The following is a 15,593-nucleotide window of genomic DNA, read 5'->3' on the forward strand; positions in this document are numbered from 1 at the left end:
CTGGAATCATCAGTCCATTATTCCTATAGCTGATATACCTCTGGGGAAAAATTACTAGGGACAAAAGAACACAACTGATGAATTTATAACAGTAGATAGAGATGCATAGTCTTAATATTAAATTTAGCAGACAAGAATTAAATGAACAAGGTGGATGAAAAGATTAATTCCACCAAGGAATTTTTCTTTGCATGAAAGTATCAAATAGATACACTACATTTAACATAGAACAAATAAATTCGAAATTAAAAAGTTGCTATTTGGTTTTGCAGAATATTAGGAATAAAGGAAGGTAGGCCTAGGAAATCAAATCACAGTTAAATAGACCATCAAATTGAAGCAAGCTTGCACACACACACACACACACACACACACACACACACACACACACAGGACCAAGGAAAGAGAGAGACACGATGGGAGGGGAAGAAAACATCTTAAATATGTATAGTTTGGATTACAGAAACAGGAGAAGAAAAAGTAATACAAATGGAAAAATTGAAGAGAAATTGAAGAAAACAAAACAAAACAAAACCCACCATGAGATACTGAGTGAAAAACTTCCAAAGTTGGTGAGAGACATCAGTCCACAGATACAAGGAGTACATTGAATCCAAAGCAGAAGTGCAAATCCAAAGCAGAAAGACACTTATGTGTGGTCATATCACTGTGGCAAGGCAAAATCAAAGAGGAAAACACCATCGATCTATTCAATTGTTTATTTTCATGTAGTTCATGCTGGCATTGAACTTGGTACATAGTTGAGGGGACCATGAATTTCTTTTGCTTTCTTCCTTCCTTCCTTCCTTCCTTCCTTCCTTCCTTCCTTCCTTCCTTCCTTTCTTTCTTTCTTTCTTTCTTTCTTTCTTTCTTTCTTTCTTTCTTTCTTTCTTTCTTATCTTCTTCAGTAACTAATTTTTTCTTTTGCATCATCTTTTTAATTTAAAAAAATTAATTTATGTTTTACACTCTATATTTTATTCCCCCTCCCCGCTTTCTAATCATTCTGCATCCATCTCTCAATTGCTGGGAGGACAGGCAATTGCTATCACCTGGAACCAACTCCAGGGTTTCCTACAGGCTTGGGTAAGGACCCTACCAACTGAGCTACTGTGGTGGGTTGAATAAGCATGTCTCCCAGAGGCTTGGGAATTAGAACACTTGGTTTCTAATTGATGGACTTGTTTGTAGAAGTTTGGGGGGAAGGGGTGTGCAGCCTTGCTGGAGAAAGCATGCCACTGAGGTCAGGCATTAAGAGTAGATAGCTTCACCCTACATCTTGCTTGAGCTCTGTTTTTGTGCTTGCATTTGAAGAGGCAGCTCTCAGCTTCTTGTTCCTGCCTGCCACCATGACTGCTGCTTGCTGTCATTTCTCCCTACCATGATGCATTCTTATACCCCTGGAACCATAAGTCAAAATAAACTCTCTTTTCTGTGAGCTGCTTTTGGTCATGATATTTTATCACAGCAACAGAAAAGCAACTACTACACAAGTTGGTAACAGAGAATGGGCTGTTGCTGTGAAGAACATGACCATGTTGTTTTAGGAAGAATATGAAGACTTTGGAACATTGTACTAGAGAAGCAGACATGTCCACACAAGCATAGACATATATGTTTTGAAAGACACCTTGTATTAGGAATACACCAAGAACTCCTACAAATTAATAACGACAATAACAACAGTTGGTACACAAAAGTGAGCAAGACTTCAAAGGACAATTTTAATTTACGTTACCAAGATGGGCAAAAAATATGAAAAGATGGTCAACATTAGTAAGCGGGGGAAGATGAGTGACAGCCACAATGAGTTTGCATGGCACAGCCATCAACATGACTGACATGTTGGCAAGCAACACCAAGTACAATGAGATTGTCAAGCATGACATATGTTGCTAGAAGGAATGTAAATTGACTTGGAGTTTGGAATAGTTCGACAGTATCTACTAAGCTAAACACCCTGGACCTATCTCCGAGCAATTTCACCCCTGCTCACACAGCAAACAGAGATGCATCTGCCAATAGACATGGGCTAGAATGTCCATATCACTATCTCTCAAAGGAGCCACATACTAAAACCACCTTCAATATCCTTCAGTAGTGGAATGGACCAATAGATGTGATATCTTTATAAAAAGGTGCACTGCTCATCACTGAAAAATAACTGTTGAAATCCATTGTGTGAAGTTGTATCTTTGTATATTCAATTGTTAATTCTGTATCCTCAAAGAGCTAAATGCTGGCAGGATCTAGTATTGTTATTTCCATGGCACATCACAGGTTTCATATTTTGTAAGTATTTGCCCCTTCATCACCTGCCTAAGGAAATTAGAACTGTATCTGTTTGGCTCTTGTAAAGACCTAATGACCAATAGCTGGGCAGGAAGTGGAAAGTGGATCTTCTGGGCAGAGAGAGGGACTCTGGGAGAAGAATTGAGAGGGAAGAGATTTGTCAGTGGACTCAGAGGTAGACAAATGGACCAGAGCAGAGCAGAGCAGAGCAGAGCAGAGAGGAGCAGAGAAGTAGACCTGGCCACCTGGCAGAGCATAGGCTAGGATTAGTCAGGATAGAGTAGTCAGGAGACTGCTAAGCCTAAACTTTAAAATATTAAAAAGACTCTGTGTCATTATTTATATAGCTGGCAAGTTCATGAAAATCTCACTATAATTAGCGGTAGAGATAATGAGTGAATCTCAGAAACAGGACATAAAGTTAGGAGGCTGATGCAGAGATTATAAACTTTTATAGTTGATTATTTTGAATTTGTACATGAAATTCAGAATTTAGCACAACTGACATAAGAGGCTATGGAAGTGATTAACTGTAGAAATGCAGACTTAGAGGAAGCAAGATGGCATCCTAAACAGTGGGGACTAAAAAATATTTTTTTATTATGATCTTGAGCAGAGGTGATTTATTGCCCACCCCCAGGGAAATCTGTCAATATCTAGAGAAATTTTTGATTGTCATGTCTCAGGAGGTCTTTACAGACTCCCAGGGGGAGAGGTTGGGAATGATGTTTCATAATTCACTGAAAAGTTTTATACAGAGAGTAGCTATTTGGCCAAATGCAGGGAGTCCTAAGAGTGGGAGCTCTGACTTAAGCAGCAATTAGAAGTGACATGCCTATGTGTATAGCTTGTATATCTAAATTTCTCTTGTAAGCACTAAAAAAAAATAGATGAAATAGTGTTTTAGGCCTGCAATCTCAATACTCAGGACACCAAGCCAGGAGGATCACAAACTTTAGATTCTGTTTTTTAAAAATCCAAAATAGGATTAATGAAAATACACATGTATGTTCATATTATTTTCTGTGTTGGAAATCAAATCCAGGGCTTTGGACTCGCTAGGTGAATGAATGCCCCTTACATGCACTTTTAGACAATAGTCTAATATTGTTTTCTTTAATACTTATTATCAACAAAACTTTTATTGAAATTATAAGAAATCTTCTAGTTCATTAAATCTCACAATCACCCCACAATCAGTCACCAATCCTTTATAGGGTCAGAATGGAACATGATTATTTCTATTGTCTTTCAATCTGGTCAAATAGCCCTAAAGGAGTTACATGTGTTTTATATTTGAATCTGGGGTGTAGTTTAGTGATGATCACAGATGGATATCTGAGGCCTTGTGTGTTCATCCCAAGCATGAAAGTACATGTAGATTCACCACACACACACACACACACACACACACACACACACACACACACATCAGTGCCAGCCACGTGTTATCCTTGTTATAGATGTGTGATCTAACTCTGAGCTGTTCACTCTAGAGCATAAGGAAAACACAAGCCAGATCCCAGGCCTTCACTTCTTCACTGTTAGACAGAGAAGTACAGGACACCACCCAGCTCCTCATCAGGTCAAATTGTAATTTTGCACCAGATGCCTTAGTCTTAAATACATATAGAAACATGGATTTGAATGGATTTTACAATTTAGAGTTAAATTTATGACTACAAATCAGGATGGTTAGCTGGCTTTAATAACTTGGGAGATAACTCATATGAAGCAATACTGCTTATAATAATGTGGCACCTTACTTATGTTCACAAATGATCCCCAGTACAAATAGTATCAAACCAGCAGACTAGAACCAAGGTACTCTGTTTCCCAAATTCCTAATAATGGAATATCATTTTGAACATATTCCATCTGGAAGGCCATCAGAGTTGATTATGAATGGTCTCTGCTAGAGCCCATTCAATTGTGCTAGAACTCCTGTAGCTATGTCTAAACCCTCAAACTCTCAACTCAAGGTAACATTCAGGGAACATCTCAGACAACTGCTGGTAGTCAGTGACTCACACTCTTATTGTACTGAATGCTAAACTGTGACTCACAATGAATCTATTAGCTGTTGAATGACACTGTGCTTATTTGAATAGAAGCTCACATTGTGAGTCACTTGGTGGTGCCCTAAAAACCATCCTCCAGATTTCTACTTGGACAGTGATTCACACAATAATCGCGCTGCGACCTGACTTGACTGACACGTGTCATTTCAAAATTTCTGTCTGTGGAACTGGCTTGGGATTAGTCTAGAAAGTTACTCCCTGCTAAATGCCCAATATTTCTAAGAACATAAAGGCCCCCTGAGACACAAAATCAAGGGGAACATAGATATTCGGCTTACATACAAGAGAAAACCATGCTCTCCTACTTCAAGGAGGCAGCACAATTCTAGAGTACTTTCCCCACAAACACCCTGCTCCTTAAGATAGCTCTGTAAGGGAAGACATTATTTCCTCAGCTGTTCCTGTGAGGGTGGCTCCTTTAAGCTGTCCTCCACATCTTCCTCATATACAGTGAGTATGGTTCCATAGAAAGATAGACTTGAATATTCAAGTAAGATATACAGTAAGATTTTAAGAACTGGAATGTGACATCCCTAGCTAAGTTCCTTTATTCAAATAGGCAAGATTTTCTATTTAACTTGCCAGTCCATAAAATTTGAAAGAATAAAAATCACCTGTGTGATTTTAAAAAGCTTTCCTAGAAGGCCTTCTCATGGGAATGACCTTCAGGCAAGCAGGAAAGAGATTTTTAAAATGTAAGAGAAGCTTGAAAATGATTTCTAATATAAAATTTCTCAAAGGTATTAGTAGAATATGCAACTGAATGCACCCCCTCATGGGACCTTAATTCTCTGCTAGTCCTAACACCTTTGTGGTCATGTCTTTATAATGCCAAGTACCATGGCAACGAAACCTTGTGTTTCTCAGTGTTGAAGCTAACACATACTGTATATTTCATCCTTCTATGCATATCCTAGCCTCACGGCTGTGAAAGGGATCACAGATTCTCAGTGTAGTTTGTCAGAGCTATGAGGAAAGAGCCAGAATTCTAGTCTTCCTTCAGCCGCTCACTAGTTGAAATCCTAAACTCTCTGAATGTTTCCTCATTTGTAAAATGAAGAAGGTCGAAGAAGTAATCATAATCATCCTATATTTTATATGATAGATAGCTTTTGGGGTGAATTGTTTAGTATTCTTCAAAATGTTTCTTAAATAAAAGATCAAATACCTCACTTCAGTATTTATATTGGCTATTTTATAAATGCCATGATTTAATGTGTAATTCTTTAAATGTATATTTGGTCAACAAAAGGAACTCTTTTCCTGATTGTCTGAGACAAGGTCTCATGTAGCCTAGCCTGGCTCTGAATTTGCTATGTGAGGGAGAATGGCTTGAGCTTCCGATCCTCTTGTGTGTTGGGATTACCTTCATGGACACAACAGAAGTTTACACAGCGCTGGGGCTGGAACCTGGGGCTTTGTGCATTTAGACAAGTGCTCTATCAACTGAAATATATATCTAGCCCCCATAAACCCAACTCTTTAAAGCACTTAATCATTACTATTGGGATCTTGTTTGTTTGCTTGGTTGTTTTTGTGTGTGGTGTATTGGAGGGGTGGTGAAGACATGGTTCACAAGGAGGTCAGAGGACAGGTTTGTGCAGTCAGTTCTTTCCTTCCACATTTACATGTGCTTTTGGGTGCCTGGATTTAAATTTAGGTCCTCAGGCTTGCACACTAAGTGCTTTACCTGTTGTAACATCTCACCAAATCCAACTCTTTTTAAAGAGAAAAGTTCTCTTCAAATTATGTTAGATGCTTATATGCAAATATCTCTTATTTATCCACAAAGGGTCCAGGGATAGAGAAATGAATTGTATTTAAATTTAGGAATTGAGAGAAAACATTTACTGCTTCATGCTTTTGATACCAAAACCCTTTTTAGTGTGTAAACATATTGTTTATAGCATATGAAAACAGGCATCATGCTATTGATCTTTATATTCCTTTTTTTTTTTTGAGAAAGAATGACAATATGTAGCTCACTTGATCTCAAGTTCTATATTTTCCTTCCCTAGCCTTGGGAGAGCTGGGGCTAGTGATGCATCCATACTTATATGTTCATAATGTCTTTAGATTTTGAACTCCACTAGGCCCATGTTGCATCAATATAATAACAGTAGGAACAGATTTTTTATTTACAAATTTTATATCTATGCATGAGTGCCTGCATATATGTGGGAACACTACAAGTATGCCAAGTGCCTGCTGAAGCAAGAAGAGGAGACTGGATCCCCTAGAACTAAGGCTACAGGTTGTTGAGAGTACATTCGTTTAACCCATGAGCCGTCTGTCTGTTCAACGATTTGACTAGTTTTTACATAGCACGAGCCCAGAAATTGTGCTGTATTAACCTGCAGTGGCGAGTGGGCGCCAAGGCCATTCAGCCAGCTATCTGGCTGTGAAGTCTTGGAAACCCACAAGAGGGTGGCCTAGAACACAGTCTCTGGAGAGGATTTCCTTTCCAGCACTCTCAGGACAGAAACCCTCCTGCACCACCACTTTCTTCACGCTGTGGCTCTGTTCTCCACCTGAGGGCGCAGAGGCAGCAGTTGCTATGGCCAGAACCCCCTTGCCCGCTTTAGCCCCACGTCCATCAGCAGTTGTGTGAGTGTGGCTAGCTAGCTCTTCTTGCCCAGGTTTTGCTTGCTGCTTATGGACTCGAGGAAGATCCTGACCCAGCCCAGCCCCAGAGAGCCCACCTCTCCCGCGCTCCACCTTCACACCTTCAGACCTGCGCGGTCGCAGCGCCTGTACCCTCCCCAACGCCCACCTTCGGTCGCCCACTCCCTAAGTGTGGAAATCCTTCAGCGCATTGAAACGTCTCCCCAAACACCCACCCCACCCCCGCGTGTGCCGCTTCCGAGGCCTCTCCCTTACCCACTCCCCTGAAGCAGTAGGTGGGGTTAGCCACAGATCTCCGAAAGAGCACACCCTTGTCCCAGGGAGCTGTCTCCCTTTAGGCTCCTTGCCAGCCCAGTTTCCCCAAGTCTGAGGGCACCATCATACAAAGACCCGACTCCCCATCGCTCACCTCCGCGCAGCCTCTCTGCTTCCTACCCGAACCTTCAGTCGCTGCAGCCTCGGCACGTCCTCGGGTTCCAACCTCCCGAGCCCCCCGAGTGTGGGAAATCTAGCTCCCAGGCCCGATAAGGACAATCCCCACCCTCTCTCCCTTAAGTGACTGTTCGGTCTACTCAGTTGTCTGGTGTTGCTGCCCGCAGCGCTCCGGGCGCGGTCTGAGCGCCTACTTGAAGCTCAGCTCCGCCAGCCGGCCTGTGATGCGCTTCTCTGAAAGGGAGGTAGTGCGTTCCGGGAGTGTCACCTCCTCAACCTGCGCTCAAATTGCCCGCCCCGGGTCCTCAGACCGAGGCGCATCCTTCCCCCAACTGAGAGAGAGCCGAGACTCTTCCACTCGCTTGGGCTCTCCCAAATGCTTGGCATGTCTGATGTGCACTTTAGACCTTAATGGCATTTTTCGTCCCTCGCTGAGTCTCAGAGTCCGGACCACCTGCTTGGTGGGTCTGATAATAACCGATCACAATGGTTCGGAGCCTTCCCTCAGACAATGAGATGTTCCGAACTCACAACCCACTCGCCTCAACTGACTAACCCTAAGGGCGATGACCAGCCAGGGATTGCACCACCGGGCAAGGAGAGACTGGCGTCCCAGGTTCCTCGAGCTCCTTCTACTGCCAGGTCCAGGGCTTCGGGGGGGGGGGGGGGCAGGGAGTCAGAGAGGAAGACGAGGAGGACGCCAGGTACTTACCAGGCCAGGGTCCGCTGGGCTAGCCGAAGGGGAAGCTCTGGCCCTCGGGCCTCCGTTGGCCGTGCGCATGCGTCCAGAGTGTGCCTTAGTTTTCTTACACTAGTCAGAGCGGTTCCTACTCCGCCCGCGCTGGCTCTCTGCCACCCGCCCTTTCCTGCGTTTCTGGGTCTAAGCTCCGGAGCTCTTCTCTCTTCCTCCTCCTTTCCCTTCTCTGACTCCTCTCCGCCCCGGCGCTCGCTCGCTTTCCTGGGGCAGGGCAATCCCCTGGCTCGCCTCCTTCTGGCGGCAGCACGCAGCACTCGGAGGCTGGGGGTACTCCCTAGTCCCAAATCGGGCGAGCGGAGCCCCGGTCCTGGCTCCTCTCTTATAATCGCAACGAAATAATGGGTGCGGCGGGAGCGAGCTTTGAGGGTGCCTGTAAGGCCCTTTCTCTTTATCCCCTGGCCTTAGCTTGCGGGGGACGCCGTGGGGTGGGGGCGATCCAGAGTTTGTGAATGAGTACTGGGGCCTTGTGAATGAAGAGATGCTTGGGGGTACGGGGAAAGGTCGCGAGAGGAGCTGGTGCTTTGTACCCCGGGTCTCGCGCCTGTGAACTGCCCGCCCCTGCTGGACAATCCCCACTGAACCCTTTGACCTCAGCGCCACTAACATCCGCCCCCAACTCTCTTTGTATAGCCTTTCTAAGAGATCTGTTCTCCCACTCTAAACAGTGGTCCTACTCAGTTCCGGCCAGCCAGCCAGAGTCGGATGGCCCCACCTGGCGATTGGGATGGCAGGGTGGAGTGTATGTAAGAAAGCCTAAGCCGGGACTCCGGTCTCTCTCAGTCCCTCGGCAGTCTCCCTTTCTTTTGCGACTCAGGCGGTGGGAGGGGAAGCCCCGGGCATTTGCAGAACCTGGCGCCTACCTCTGAGGATGCCCCTCGCCCGGGTCGCCGCAGCTAGCGAAGTAACCCTTGAAGTGAACCCCTGGGGCAGTGCGCCTGAGCTCGGAGGGCTAAACTCAAGCAGCAAAGTGACCTGACACAAAAATAACATCACGTCATTTCCTCCCTCTTCCTGGGAAGAGGAGTGGGGGCATGAACGCGGCTGCGAGCGGTTACAAAGTGCGGGGATGCTTGGGGAGGCTCGAGGGGAAGCTGCAACTACAGTTGGAAAAGATCTTCGGAGGCGTCAGAGGGCTTCCTCTTGCTTCCTAGGATGGTAGAAACAGAACAGATCGCTTGGGAGAAAGTAGCTCTAATGCCTCGGTGGAGGTGGGAGTGTCCGGGAGCCTCAGGTGCCCTTTCCTCCAGTGTGCCCAGCGCTGTGCCAATCTTTCAGTATCCAGGCCAGCCCGGGTGGGCTGGGTCAATCAGGATTAGAGCGAGTGGGAAAGGCTGGGGCCTCCAGAAGCCGAGGGTGGGTTTAGTGGAGTTCCCAGTACTCACGGACTCGGGTGAACTCTTTTCAGTACAGGCGTCCTCTCCTCTGGGCTCCGAATTCGGACTTGCCAGCTTCAGTAGACGACCCCTCGGACGTCGTCCTGGCAGTGCCATTGAGGCCACAAGTAGGAACAGGAGGCGGTGGGGCTCTGGAGAGAGCCAGGCAGTAGGCCAGGAGCTTGGCTGAGAGGGAAAGTCCCTGCGCCCAGGCAAGCCACGGGAGGGGGTCGCCGCAGAAGACACAAGAACAGCTGGAGAGCAGGCTAGAAAGGTGGCGAAATGAGTCGACCCGGTGGAGTCTGGGAGCTGTGCAGGGCGGAAGGCGGGAAGGGTGTGTAAGAAAGGCGAGAAACAAAACCAGCACATCAGTACGATCTTGTCCACAGTCACCTATTTGCGACCTTGTGGAAGCATTTTGAGAATTGCTTTGGGGATACAAGAGAAGGTCAGTGGAAGTAAAAAGAGAAAGCACTAGCTTAGTTTCTTCCCTCATTTAAACTACGTTGCCTAACGCTGTGGTCTCTGAACCAGCTGCTGTTGCCAATATTCAGTATCCAGCTGCTCCATAAGAATGCAAAATTTATGTCCCTTTCCTAGCCTAGTTCATCAAAACCTGCACATTTACACCCCATATAATCTGTATGCACATTAAACGTGGTGGGCACCAGTCATCTATTCAATTTTTCATTTTTTTCCCTCTTCCCTTCCCTCATCAGAATTCTCCTTACCCTGTCCTCCAATAGACCACTGAGGTCGGAATAGTTACCAGGTCCCACTGGGGTAGCTGTTAAGTGAGACTTGGGTAGTTCTTAGGCAGCTGGCCAGCCAGAAAGAATCCAGACCCACCTTACACTGGGAGCCGGGTAGGAAGTAGCCAACTTCACCTCAGCATAGTGGGGGAGTTTGTTCGGTTTTGTAAGCCTTCAGGCGTCTTTTCTGAACTCCATATGTACCTCTTATTTTCAGAGTTCTGCTTCCTGAAATGTATTCCTAGGAGACTTATGTATGAAAGAGGATAAAAGTAAACATGCTCTTTTTTTTTTCTTGGAAAGTTAAAAAGATGACATTCTTGGGCATGTTTAGTGTAGTAGTCAGGAGCACAGGGTCCTAGAAACAGCCTTCCCACTAACAACCCCCAACTGTGGGGATGCCGCTTTAATTTCCCAGTTTATCTACTTTTGTCAAAACGAGTCTTTAAAAATAATCTTTGGCTGGGAGTGATGGTGCATGCCTTTAATCCCAGCACCTGGACAGGCAGAGCTCTGTGAGTTCAAGGCCATCCTGGTTTACATAGGAAGGTCTAGGACAACTGGGGCTATGTAGAAAGCACTTTGTCCACACCACCACCACCACCACCACCACTACCACCACCACCACCACCACTCAAAACTTTAAAGTTTAACAATTCTTGCCTTAGTGAGAGAATCAAGATGCAAGGTAAGGCTGGGAATGTAGCTCATTTGAGAAAATGTTTTCATAGCATGCTGGAAGCCCTAGGTTCAGTACAGCAATGCTGCCCATAATCTCACACTGACGAGGTGGTACCCATATGACAGGAATCACATATGGAGGTAAGGCCATCTTTGACTTCATGAATTTGAGGTCAGCATAAGCTGCATAGGAATCTAAGAACATGTCTCAAATAAGAAGAGGAGGAGATGGAGGAGGTGGTGGTGGAGGAGGAGAAGGAGAAGGAGGAGGAGGAGGAGGAGGAGGTAGGGTTGCTAAAAGAAATGTCTCCAAATATTTTTCATTGTTTTAAAATTTTGTTTATTGTTTGTTTTGTTGTTGTTGCTGTTGAGACAACGTCTCGCTGAGTAGCTCAGGTGAGTATTAAGGTTTCCACTCTGGCCTCAGTTTACTGTTCACAGGTATGTACCACCCTGCTCTTTAGTGCTCTTTGAAGGCCATCCCTCCCATCTTTAAGCCTGCCTTAGCTTCTTGGGCACTTATTTAGTGTAGTTACAAACTGGAACATAACTCTGCCAATACAAACACCTCCCTCAAACAAAACACAAAAACATTTCAATCTGTCTGTGAATAAAAGAGTAGTGCTTGCCAAGAAAAATGAAGTGGGAGGCGGGAAGCAACGAATAAAAGTGACAGTGTGTTGCGGCTCCGGTGGGGAGAGCGCCAGAGAAAGCTGGGCTCTGGTCCCAAAGGGGCGATGCGCAGGCACTCTCCAGGGTCCTGACGGCGGGAGCGGCCTCGGGCGCTCCTGGGCCTGGCTAGGTTCCCGGACTTGGTAGTCACTGGGCCTGCCTGTTTTCTTTCGGCAGTGGAAATCTTGTGGGAAGGGATTGTCGCGAAGTGGGGGTGGGGGCAGGAAACCTAGCAACCCATTCTCATTCATGAGGCCTTTTCTGGGAAGCAGCCGAGCTGTGGCTGATTTTGTCACTGTCGTTTGTATGCGCGGGAAAGAGTTGATCTGGGCTTTCCTTCAATACCGTTTCTTGGGGAATAGGGTCAATTAGAATTTTTCTTCTCCAGATTCACAGGCCCTCGCCCCTGCCTTTGCCACTGCACAGTAGTTTAGCAGATGGAGCTGTGAGCTCTGGGGGTTTCTGGAGGTGTGCCAACAGCTTACTTGTGGAGGGCAAAGGAGCCATTTGGAAAACTCAGACCGGCGACCTCACCCAGAGATAGATAGGTCGCTTTGCCCTGGGAGGGGATAGTGGTAGCCCTCCAGCTGTGTGTGTGTGTGTGTGTGTGTGTGTGTGTGTGTGTGTGTGTGTGTTGGGGGAGGAGTGCTCAACGCATGCCAACACACTTGGCTGTACCGAAGAGCCGAACCTGGGCGGATCATATGGGTTCAGTCACCCGGACCATGGGTCTGGGCCACACCTGCTCCTAGCTTTTGAGCCCCAGGTGCAGAGTAGCCACGTGGGCGGCGGCGGTCCCAGAACCCGCCACCAACCTGTTGCAGGACGCCAGCAACTGAGTGAAGCTAAGAAGTTAAAACAGGTCTGGCTCCTTTCCAGCGACCTACACCCGGACTGTGCCCAGCCTCAGCCATTGCTACTTGCCCACACACGGGGAAGTTAGAATGCAGTGAAAACGCTGACGGAACGGCACCTCGCACACTTCCGAGACTTAAAAGTTTGGACCACATCCAAGATGCCTAAAGAAGCTTAGGGCATTTTGTAGATTCCCGCCTTTGGTATCATCAGCTCCTGTTGTGTGAAAACTCGACTTTCCTTTTTGCTCCCCCCCACCCCCCCCAATTCCCAGACTGTCTTCCCGGTCTCTTTTAAGCCCAGTCTTTGGGTATGCTTCATTAGGCATTTTGCTCCGGTCCTCTGCTTCAACACAGAGACTCTTTTGAGGGAGCTGTGAAGTGTTCAGGAATAATAATAATAATAATAATAATAATAATAATAATAATAATAAGTCCTAACAGATCCCAGAAACAAAGTTTATACTCATTTGCTCATGTGGAGACACGCACCATTTAGGTTCCCTAGACAGTTCTGGTCCTAGTCCTGGAAGCCTGGGTGGGACCCCCAGGTGTAAGTCTGGTGGATGTGGGATGGTAATGATCTATACACCCCAATAGCAAGGACAGGGAAAGCCACGGAGTATTGATGCAGCCACAAAATTCGATCTAAGAAAAGTTATTTCAGAAAAGACCATCAGCTGTCTGGTCCCAGTCCCCAACTCTGCACTCCTCTGCACTGTTGAGGCCCTGTCTTTCCCACTCTGTCTGCCCTTCTAGACAGATACCGTCAGTCTGAGGTGTTGGTAACATTAGTCACAAAGTGAACTCATCATGTAATCCCTAATCTTGGAAGTCTTTAGGGATCAAAAGACTCAGATCAGCCCTATGCTGATTGAATATCAACCTTCCTAATTAATCATATTTGTCTTGTTGAAGGCAATCAAAATGACTCTCTGCACAGTAGAAAAGACACACTCAAATCAATGTAAATACAGCCCTGCTTCCCAAGCAAGCAGATTCCTCATTTGCATTTAAACAGTAGCATTTCACAAAGGAAATGCCCGTGGTGAATTAAACACGCCCCCTTCCCAGCACAGGCCAAGCACCTGTAGAGTTAGGACAGATTCGTTTTAATTTTATGAACTGATCAGTTTTCTCCAAAACCTTATGTTTTTAAAATACTATTTTGTTGTGGTTTAGCCATATTGCATTGTTAAATGTTCTGCTATTGAAAACATCAACATTATTCTTTTTCTAGAACCCAAGGATCCAGTCGACAACAATCGAGAAGTAGAAAGGCAGATTTTGCCTGAAGTGATATAAATTGGGCAGGTGGGGAGGTGATATCTGAAGTAGAACATGGCTAATAGAGCCACAGAGTATTATTAACTCAAGTACCACCCAACTATTAATAACATGCTTCCGTTTGCATTTACTAAAAGTATTTTCATTCTGAAAGCACAATGATTTAAAGCAATGTTTTTACAGCCCATAATTAGTTCTAATTATTAAATGACGTTTAACATGTACTATGCCTAAGACCTGTGTGGAGAAGCTGTAGAGATGGTGTACAATGGAAGTAATGAGGAGGAGGAAGGAGGGGCCAAAGACAGAGTAGGGCAGAAGTGAGCTACTTAAGAGTCACTTAAATTGGGACAAACAACACTGAAAGTTCCTCCTTCCTGGTTCTGTCAGGACCCATCTGTACCACGAGTTATCAACTAAAGGGCTCAGGAGTGAAAGTGGCCTTTGTTTGAGTATTTGCCATATCTGCTACAGTTTGAAGGTGTTCTATGGTAGGTAGGACCTTTATAAAGTGATTTGCTCATGTAGGTTCTGCTACCTCTAAATTGACTGAGTTACAAAACTGAGTTCTCTCTAGGTTACTTGTTCTATCTTGTCATGTGATACCCAGTTATGATGCTCCAGGGAGGCTCTTATTAGATGCAGTGCAAATGCTAGAACTTTGCTTCTGGACTTTTCAGTTGTCAAAAATGTCTATTCTTTATTTTGTTAAGGAAATCAAAGCAGAGTAAGACAGATCCAAAAGTAAACTTGTTATCCCCACCATCTTCTCCTTTGTAATCTTTGTCAGATAAGTAAATATCACCCTGGTTATTATTTTTTGAAGCAGAGTTGAAGTTTATTTAAAGAAGCATTTTAAACAGATTTAAAACAGTTGTTACTAGAATGAGAGGCTAGGACAGAGTAAGGCAGACCCAAGAGTATTGCTGTGGGTTTCTCAAGGAAGAGGCTCCACAACTTGATTATTTTGTTCAACTTTCAGTTCCTCCCTCTACATCCTAGATGCTGGAAACTGAACACAAGGCATGGTCATGCTATACAAGTTCTCCACCGCTGAGCCTTACCCTGTCCCCTGGCTGTTGCTTTTTTAAACTTTTATAACGCCCTGTATTTACAGATTAGAAGCTGTATTAACAGCTGACCTGACCCTTTCAAGTTAATATCTGGAAACTTGAACTGAGCACCTCACAGTAGGACCTTGTGTGGAAGCAGAGTTGTTGCAAATGTTATTAGTCATGGTGAGGTCGTGCCAGAGAAAGATGGCCTTTCTGCAGAGTGGTCTCTCTATGGGAGAATGTGGACTTACCTTTGCACGTGGGAAGAATGTTGTATAGGCATGAAGACAGAGATCAGGGTGTTGTGTCTATAGCCTAAGCAATGCCAGAGATTTTTACCAAAACAATAAGCTCAGAAGGAGAGGCCTGGGACAGGTTCTCCCTCAATGGGAATTTGGCCTCCAGATTGCAACACAGAAACCCTGACTGAGTTTGTAGCCTGCTTGTCCTGTCCTGCAGATTTCAGAATTAAGACTGCAGAGTCAGTTCTTGGATTTTGTAAGATGTTATCTTATTTCCCAGACTTTAGATTTGTCAGTGGTCTCAACTTTCTGAAGTTTAAATAAAAACTTTCAGCATACTCTCTCTCTCTCTCTCTCTCTCACACACACACCCACACACATAAATGTTTAAGTACTTGTAAAAGAAGTTAGTAAGAACCTTGTCATGTTTATTGTTATCTTGATAGGTCTGAAAACAGCACTTGGCCCTTGATAAAGTAACCAATAAATA

The 15,593-nt window shown here is 45.1% G+C and overlaps 1 protein-coding gene across 4 annotated transcripts in view; it reads right to left on the reverse strand.

Moving 5' to 3' along the window:
- Positions 1-15,593, reverse strand: part of Rgs20 (regulator of G-protein signaling 20) — a 160,727-nt gene that overhangs the window by 101,596 nt on the left and 43,538 nt on the right. For 2 of the 4 annotated variants that reach the window (NM_001177795.1, XM_011238401.3), the window contains exon 2: positions 9,570-9,869. In NM_001177795.1, coding sequence (NP_001171266.1) covers positions 9,570-9,869 — 300 coding nt within the window. Of the gene's footprint in view, positions 1-7,407; positions 7,567-8,142; positions 8,372-9,569; positions 9,870-15,593 lie in introns of those variants that run through there. The other 2 variants (NM_021374.5, NM_001290372.1) reach the window with 2 other exon arrangements.

Source organism: Mus musculus, chromosome 1 (assembly GCF_000001635.26).
Source record: "Mus musculus strain C57BL/6J chromosome 1, GRCm38.p6 C57BL/6J".
Taxonomy (NCBI): domain Eukaryota; kingdom Metazoa; phylum Chordata; class Mammalia; order Rodentia; family Muridae; genus Mus; species Mus musculus.